The sequence below is a fragment of the Heterodontus francisci genome, unplaced genomic scaffold (assembly GCF_036365525.1).
Source record: "Heterodontus francisci isolate sHetFra1 unplaced genomic scaffold, sHetFra1.hap1 HAP1_SCAFFOLD_1058, whole genome shotgun sequence".
NCBI lineage: Eukaryota > Metazoa > Chordata > Chondrichthyes > Heterodontiformes > Heterodontidae > Heterodontus > Heterodontus francisci.
The window spans coordinates 40,335-48,900 of record NW_027140163.1 but is presented as its reverse complement, the minus strand read 5'-3'; the positions used below and the strand labels follow the sequence as shown (position 1 = coordinate 48,900).

The window sequence follows — 8,566 nt, the reverse complement described above, 5'->3', positions numbered from 1 at the left end:
ATTGAGTTGTGACGCGGGGTTTCTCGCCAGTATTCCTGTCTTCGACCCTCTCACTCTGAATTAGTGAAACGAGCATGAACTGAGACTGTACATAACAGATCCCCAGTTACAGTGAGGCCGGGACATCCCTCTGTTTTGTTACAGAGAGTGGGGGAAGGGCTGAGTGTAGTGTATGTCAGTGAGTCACCAGGGGTCCTGCATTTAGTTCCCATCATTTCTATGTGAAATGTGCACACGGCGGCGGGACAGGGATCATTTGATAGGGGGAACAGCTCTTTCCTGAGAGATGTGGGTGGCTCTGAAAAGAGCCTTTGGGTTCAGATGTCTACAAGTTTCCCGTGCAGTTTCACTTCTTTCCAGGGGCTGCTTTCTGAGCCTTTGCTGCTTTCGGCTTGGTCTTGCCCCTTGATGATTGAATTTTCTTGAGCACCTTTCCGCCCGTGGCACTCTTGGGTTTTTTGGCCTTCTTCACAGGAGACTTTTTCGGAAGCGCTGCTTTCTTCGCTGGGGATTTCTTTGGCGTTGCCGCCTTCTTGCTGGTCACTTTCTTGCCTGCTGCTTTCTTCGCTGCCGATTTCTTGGCTGCTAGTTTCTTGACTGGTAATTTCTTGGCTGCTGATTTCTTTGCTGTCACTTTCTTACCAGCTGTTTTCTTCACTAAAGGTTTTTTGCCTGCTCCTGACTTCACTTTCTTTCCCACATTTCCCTTGGTTCCCTGCTTAGGGATTCTGAAGGAGCCGGAGGCGCCCGTACCGCTGCTCTGCACCAGGGAACCTTTGTTCACATTCCTCCTGATACTTTGCTTGATTTGGGTCCTGAACTTCCCCACATCCACACCGCTCCGACCCAGAGCCTTCTTTATGGCGGGCAGTGAGGTCCCCTTGCGATCGGTGCAATCCGCCACAATCCTGAGGATCTTCTCGCTCAACGTGGGACCGGCTGACTTGTTCCGGGGTGCCGCTTTCTTCTTCTTGGCAGTTTTGACTTGAGCGGCGGGGGCTGGAGGAGCCGTTTCGGCGCCTGCTGTATCGGTCATGTCCGGGACTCTGCACAAAGTCTCTCTGTCAGTCAGAACTGGGTCAGAAATGAAGCCGGTGGTGGCGGCACTGAGCAACTTAAAGGCAGTGAGCGGACGGGGGCGGAGACAACCTGCTGTCAGCTCCAGGCTCCTGCTGCCTCTCTGTGTTTCTCTCTGGTCCTAAACTACAAAGAACAAAGAACAAAGATAATTACAGCACAGGAACAGGCCCTTCGGCCCTCCAAGCCTGCGCCGATCCAGATCCTCTCTCTAAACATGTCGCCTATTTTCTCAGGTTCTGTATCTCTTTTCTTCCTGCCCATTCATGTATCTGTCTAGATACATCTTAAAAGAATCCATCGTGCCCGCATCTACCACCTCCGCTGGCAATGCGTTCCAGGTGCCCACCACCCTCTGCGTAAAGAACTTTCCACGCATATCCCCCCTAAACTTTTCCCCTTTCACTTTGAACTCGTGTCCTCTAGTAATTGAAACCCCCACTCTGGGAAAAAGCCTCTTGCTATCCACCCTGTCTATACCTCTCATGATTTTGTACACCTCAATCAGGTCCCCCCTCAACCTCCGTCTTTCTAATGAAAATAATCCTAATCTACTCAGCCTCTCTTCATAGCTAGCGCCCTCCATACCAGGCAACATCCTGGTGAACCTCCTCTGCACCCTCTCCAAAGCATCCACATCCTTTTGGTAATGTGGCGACCAGAACTGCACGCAGTATTCCAAATGTGGCCGAACCAAAGTCCTATACAACTGTAACATGACCTGCCAACTCTTGTACTCAATGCCCCGTCCGATGAAGGAAAGCATGCCGTATGCCTTCTTGACCACTCTATTTACCTGCGTTGCCACCTTCAGGGAACAGTGGACCTGAACACGCAAATCTCTCTGGACATCAATTTTCCCCAGGACTTTTCCATTTACTGTATAGTTCACTCTTGAATTGGATCTTCCAAAATGCATCACCTCGCATTTGCCCTGATTGAACTCCATCTGCCATTTCTCTGCCCAACTCTCCAATCTATCTGTATTCTGCTGTATTCTCTGACAGTCCCCTTCACTATCTGCTACTCCACCAATCTTAGTGTCGTCTGCAAATTTGCTAATCAGTCCACCTATACTTTCCTCCAAATCATTAATGTATATCACAAACAACAGTGGTCCCAGCACGGATCCCTGTGGAACACCACTGGTCACACGTCTCCATTTTGAGAAACTCCCTTCTACTGCTACTCTGTCTCCTGTTGCCCAGCCAGTTCTTTATCCATCGAGCTAGTACACCTTGGACCCCAAGCGCCTTCACTTTCTCCATCAGCCTGCCATGGGGAACCTTATCAAACGCCTTACTGAAGTCCATGTATATGACATCGACAGCCCTTCCCTCATCAATCAACTTTGTCACTTCCTCAAAGAATTCTATTAAGTTGGTAAGACATGACCTTCCCTGCACAAAACCATGTTGCCTATCACTGATGAGCCCATTTTCTTCCAAATGGGAATAGATCCTATCCCTCAGTATCTTCTCCAGCAGCTTCCCTACCACTGACGTCAGGCTCACCGGTCTATAATTACCTGGATTATCCCTGCTACCCTTCTTAAACAAGGGGACAACATTAGCAATTCTCCAGTCCTCCGGGACCTCACCCGTGTTTAAGGATGCTGCAAAGATATCTGTTAAGGCCCCAGCTATTTCCTCTCTTGCTTCCCTCAGTAACCTGGGATAGATCCCATCCGGACCTGGGGACTTGTCCACCTTAATGCCCTTTAGAATACCCAACACTTCCTCCCTCCTTATGCCGACTTGACCTAGAGTAATCAAACATCTGTTCCTAACCTCAACATCCGTCATGTCCCTCTCCTCGGTGAATACCGATGCAAAGTACTCGTTTAGAATCTCACCCATTTTCTCTGAGTCCAAGCATAACATTCCTCCTTTGTCCTTTAGTGGGCAAATCCTTTCTCTGGTTACCCTCTTTCTCCTTATATATGAATAAAAGGCTTTGGGATTTTCCTTAACCCTGTTTGCTAAAGATATTTCATGACCCCTTTTAGCCCTCTTAATTCCTCGTTTCAGATTGGTCCTACATTCCCGATATTCTTTCAAAGCTTCGTCTTTCATCAGCCGCCTAGACCTTATGTATGCTTCCTTTTTCCTCTTAGCTAGTCTCACAATTTCACCTGTCATCCATGGTTCCCTAATCTTGCCATTTCTATCCCTCATTTTCACAGGAACATGTCTCTCCTGCACGCTAATCAACCTCTCTTTAAAAGCCTCCCACATATCACATGTGGATTTACCTTCAAACAGCTGCTCCCAATCTACATTTCCCAGCTCCTGCCGAATTTTGGTATAGTTGGCCTTCCCCCAATTTAGCACTCTTCCTTTAGGACCACTCTCGTCTTTGTCCATTAGTATTTTAAAGCTTACGGAATTGTGATCACTATTCCCAAAGTAGTCCCCTACTGAAACTTCAACAACCTGGCCGGGCTCATTCCCCAACACCAGGTCCAGTATGGCCCCTTCCCGAGTTGGACTATTTACATACTGCTCTAGAAAACCCTCCTGGATGCTCCTTACAAATTCTGCTCCATCTGGACCTCTAACACTAAGCGAATCCCAGTCAATGTTGGGAAAATTAAAATCTCCTATCACCACCACCCTGTTGCTCCTACATCTTTCCATAATCTGTTTACATATTTGTACCTCTATCTCACGCTCGCTGTTGGGAGGCCTGTAGTACAGCCCCAACATTGTTACCGCACCCTTCCTATTTCTGAGTTCTGTCCATATTGCCTCACTGCTCGAGTCCTCCATAGTGCCCTCCTTCAGCACAGCTGTGATATCCTCTTTGACCAGTAATGCAACTCCTCCACCCCTTTTACCTCCCTCTCTATCCCGCCTGAAGCATCGATATCCTGGGATATTTAGTTGCCAATCATGCCCTTCCCTCAACCAAGTCTCAGTAATAGCAATAACATCATACTCCCAGGTACCAATCCAAGCCCTAAGTTCATCTGCCTTACCAACTACACTTCTTGCATTAAAACAAATGCACCTCAGACCACCAGTCCCTTTATATTCATCATCTGCTCCCTGCCTGCTCTTCCCCTTAGTCACACTGACTTCATTATCTAGTTCCTTACAGGCTTTTGTTACTACCTCCTTACTGTCAACTGACCTCAATTGGTTCCCATCCCCCTGCCACATTAGTTTAAACCCTCCCCAACAGCGTTAGCAAAAGCACCTCCAAGGACATTGGTTCCAGTCCGGCCCAGGTGTAGACCATCCAATTTGTAATAGTCCCACCTCCCCCAGAACCGGTCCCAATGTCCCAAAAATCTGAACCCCTCCTTCCTGCACCATCTCTCAAGCCACGCATTCATCCTGACTATTCTTTCATTTTTACTCTGACTATCACGTGGCACTGGTAGTAATCCTGAGATTACTACCTTTGAGGTCCTACTTTTTAACTTGGCTCCTAACTCCCTAAACTCTGCTTGTAGGACCTCATCCCGTTTTTTACCTATATCATTAGTGCCTACGTGCACAATGACAACTGGCTGTTCACCCTCCCCCTTTAGAATGTTCTGCAGCCGATCTGAGACGTCCCTGACCCGTGCACCTGGGAGGCAACATACCATTCGGAAGCCTCGTTTTCGACCACTGAAATTCGGGTACTGTAGAATCCCAGACTAGATCCTTCCTGTCTCTGACATCAGAATGCTTGCTGTTCAAAAGTTTGCACTGGAAGTAAAGACTCCATTTTTGACTGAAACCCGTTTTATTGCTGCACTGATGGCGCTCTTTCCCCCGATAGCTGACATGTTCTCGACTTTTGGACTGAAATCTTGAAATCAACAAAGAAACTACACAGAATTCCCACTTTGGGAATGAGAAGGGGATCAATGTGCTTCTTTGACTGGAAAATCTTGTTACTTGACACAAGAGGGACTCGGAAATCCGGCGATGAGTCCGGACGCACAAACACAGTGACATTGGACTAACCCGCCAGCACCTTTAATACACTCTCTCTGACACAATATTCACATCTACACATTCTCATGTCGAACTGTTCACTAAATGTGGACTTCCCAGGACAGGTTTTGATCTCAATGCTGAGGTAAATAGACCCTTCAGCTCCACTCTATCCAGGCCCTTCAGCATTTTATACATTTCAATCAGATCTCCCGTCAGCCTTCTCTGTTCCAAGGAGAACAACCACAGTCTATTCAATCTTTCCTCAGAGCTGCATTTTTCAGTCCCGGCAACATGCTCGTAAATCTCCTCTGTACCCTCTCCAGTGCAGTTACATCCTTTCTGTAATGAGGTGACCAGAACTGCACACAGAACTCAAGTTCTGGCCTAACCAATGATGATAAAGTTCCAGCATAACCTTCCTCCTCTTATATTCTATACCTCGGCCAATAAAGGAAAGGATTCCATAAGTCTTCTTAACCATATTACCGCCCTACCCTGTTACCTTCAGGGATCCGTGGACATTTACTCCAAGGTCCCTCACCTCCTCTGCACCTCTCAGTATTTTCCCATTAATCGTGTATTCCTTTGCATTGTTTGACCTCCCCAAGTGCATCGCGTCACACTTCTCCGGATTGAATTCTATTTGCCACTTTTCTGCCCTTCTGACCAGACCATAAACATCTTCCTCCAGTCCACAGCAATCCTCCTCGCTATCTACCACACGGCCAATATTGGTGTCGTCTGCAAACTTCTTGATCGTGTCCCTCAACATTTATGTCCAAATTGTTTATATAGATCATCAACAAAACAGGCGACCCATTACTGAGCCCTGGGGAAAACCACTGGAAACAGCCCTCCAGACTCAAAAGCAGCCGTCAACAATTACTCTTTGTTTCCTGCCACTGAGCCAATTTTGCATCCACCTTGCTGCATTTCCCTGGATCCCATGAGATTTTATTTGATAAAGATTCTGTATTTTGGGACCTTGTCAAAAGCTAAAATTCATGTAGAATCCATCAACTGCACTACCCTCATCTATCATCCTTTTTCAAATTCAATTCAGTTTGCATGTGCCTTTCTAAGTGACAGTTTATCTTGTCTCTCAGAATAGATTTCAATAATTTGCCCACTACTGAGGTTACACTGACTGGCCTGCAATTATTGAGTTTTCGGCTGAAATGTAAGATTCGTTTTATCTCGAAAGATCCGCCTGGGGAAACAAGACGTTACAATCTCATCTCTCACTGATATGGTGCCAGAGGAAAACACATTATTAATCTCACAGTCCGGGAAAGTGTCAGAGAGTGAGGCATACAATGTCCCAAATGTAACTTTCTCTGCCCTGTTGAACTCTCTGTAATCTTTCAGCTCAAACCCTTCGCTATGACTCTCAGTGACAGACAGTTTCAATCTGATTAAATTGATCTGTGACTGTAACTGTCAGATATTAACTCCTGCTCCATTCCTGCAAACACATCGACTCCCTCGGAGGATCACTTTGAGAATTCGAGCTAATGAACAGCAAACATAGTGCAGAGAATGATCTCAAGTTGAGCTTGGTAACAGGGTAATCTCCCAGCTGGAAACCTTCTCTAATCTTGCCCACAGTCCCGGTTCCATTGCTCAAAATCAGATAAAACTGAACTGGAGAAAGTTCCGATTGATTTTTGTTTTTCAAACCATTGCCGAATGAGGCGCATGCGCGGTATTAACCCGCCCCCACCGCTGATTGTGAATGAGCGAATGTACGCATGCGCGCTCCCCTCCTCCAGCAAATCTGTTGAACACCATTGACTCAGTGAGCGGAAAGAGTTTGTTTTTAAACAGAGGGAATGGAGATATTACAGCCTCGGGGTAAGGCAGCAAATAGCAATCTGCTTCCAGCAGCACATTGCTTTGGGACCCTGTCCGCAGTCTGGATCAGAGATCACCATTGACTCCGGAGCAAGTTCAGGGGGAGTCGCGGGCTGTTTGTGAGAGGCAATGTGGAGGATGAACTGATCCCAGAACATGGAGTGAGCGGCGGAATGGAGAGACCTTTCTCGGCCTGTGTGTGTGCACTGGGTAAGTGAGACAGAACGTGAATAATCTTTGCTGTTTCTCGCCTCAGTTCTGTAATACATGTTGGTGGTTTAACTCCTGTTTCACGCTGTTTACTGTGAGTGTACAGTGAATAGTGGAATCAAGATCCAGAGTGCACAGTTTCAGAATAAGGAGTCTCCCATTTTAGACGGAGTGAAGGAGGAATTTCTTCTCTCAAAGCGTCAGTCATCTTTGGAATTCTCTACCTCAGAGAGCAGTGGAGGCTGGGTTGTTAAATATATTCAAGGATGAGTTAAACTTTTGATCTCCATGGGAGTAATGTGTTCTGGGAGCAGGCAGGATAATGGAGCTGAATCCAGGATCAGAGCAGCCATGATCTCATTGAATGGCGGATCAGACTCGAGAGGCTGAATGGCCTACTCCTGCTCCTACTTCTTAGGTTCTTATGTTATAATGTCAGATGGAAATAGAAACCTGATCTGTACAAACATCCCTCAGGTATTCCCAATCTTAGAGCAGTGCAGATATTGGCTTGTTTATGGATGTCACTAAATTGTTGTAAATCGGCCAAAACACCTGGTCAGCAGATGCTGAGATCTGCAGTGAAATCAGACACTGACATTCTTTGTATTTCTGGTGAGTATTTGTGGTTAGTAATAATGATTATGAATTGAAATGTTACATTAATCTCTTTTCTAGCTTCCACCTCAACTGATCTTCAGTTACAAGATATATTGTTCTTCCTTTCTGTCGGCAAATACTTCAAGGGAACAGAATGAATGTGATGATTCCCAGGCACAAGGAAATGTACATTCAGCTCCTTGCAACACAGAGTAGGTATGTTATCACTCCCAGAGACCATCAGTTAATTCCAGAGTCACATGGAGCAGAAGTAGTCAAACTCTCACTGATCCCAAGTTCAGAGACACATTTTCAATCCAGCAATCAAACAAAGCAGAAGAGACAGACATTGTATCCAATCCATTCCAATTCTGTACTGCTGAATGTTAGGTACATCAATCTCAGTTCAAAAGCACTCCCACGGTCAGATTGAAAGGCACTAATTCAATCTCACAAGAGGGACACATCCTGGAGACAGTAAGATAGAGAGTGAATCTCACCCTCACATACCTGAAACTGTGTGCAGTTCTGGTCACCTCATTACAGAAATGATGTAACTGCACTAGAGAGGGTAAAGAGGATATTTATTTGGATGTTGCCAGGGCTGGAAAAATGCTGTTGTGAGGAAAGATTGGATAGGCTGGGATTATTCTCTTTGGAACAGTGAAGGCTGAGGGGAGAGCTGATTGAAATGTATCGAATTTTGAGGGACCTGGACAGAGTGGAGGTGAAGGGTCTATTCATCTTAACAAAGAGGTCAGTGATGAAGGCCAGAGATTTAAAGTGATTGGTAGAAAAATTAGAGGGGCGATGAGGGAAAGAAAATCACTCAGATGGTGTTCGGGGTCTGGAACTCACTGCCTGAAAGGATAGTTGAGGCAGGGACCCTC

The 8,566-nt window shown here is 46.2% G+C and overlaps 1 protein-coding gene across 1 annotated transcript; it reads right to left on the bottom strand.

The window, feature by feature from the left end:
* Positions 1 to 346: 346 nt before the first annotated feature.
* LOC137358973 (histone H1-like) lies at positions 347 to 1,036 on the bottom strand. The gene has a single exon (XM_068025138.1). The coding sequence runs from the start codon at positions 1,034 to 1,036 to the stop codon at positions 347 to 349; it is 690 nt and encodes a 229-aa protein (XP_067881239.1).
* Positions 1,037 to 8,566: the final 7,530 nt, after the last annotated feature.

Excerpts from the sequence above, each read along its gene's own strand:
- LOC137358973 (XM_068025138.1), bottom strand. The coding sequence starts at position 1,036 with ATGACCGATACAGCAGGCGCCGAAACGGCTCCTCCAGCCCCCGCCGCT.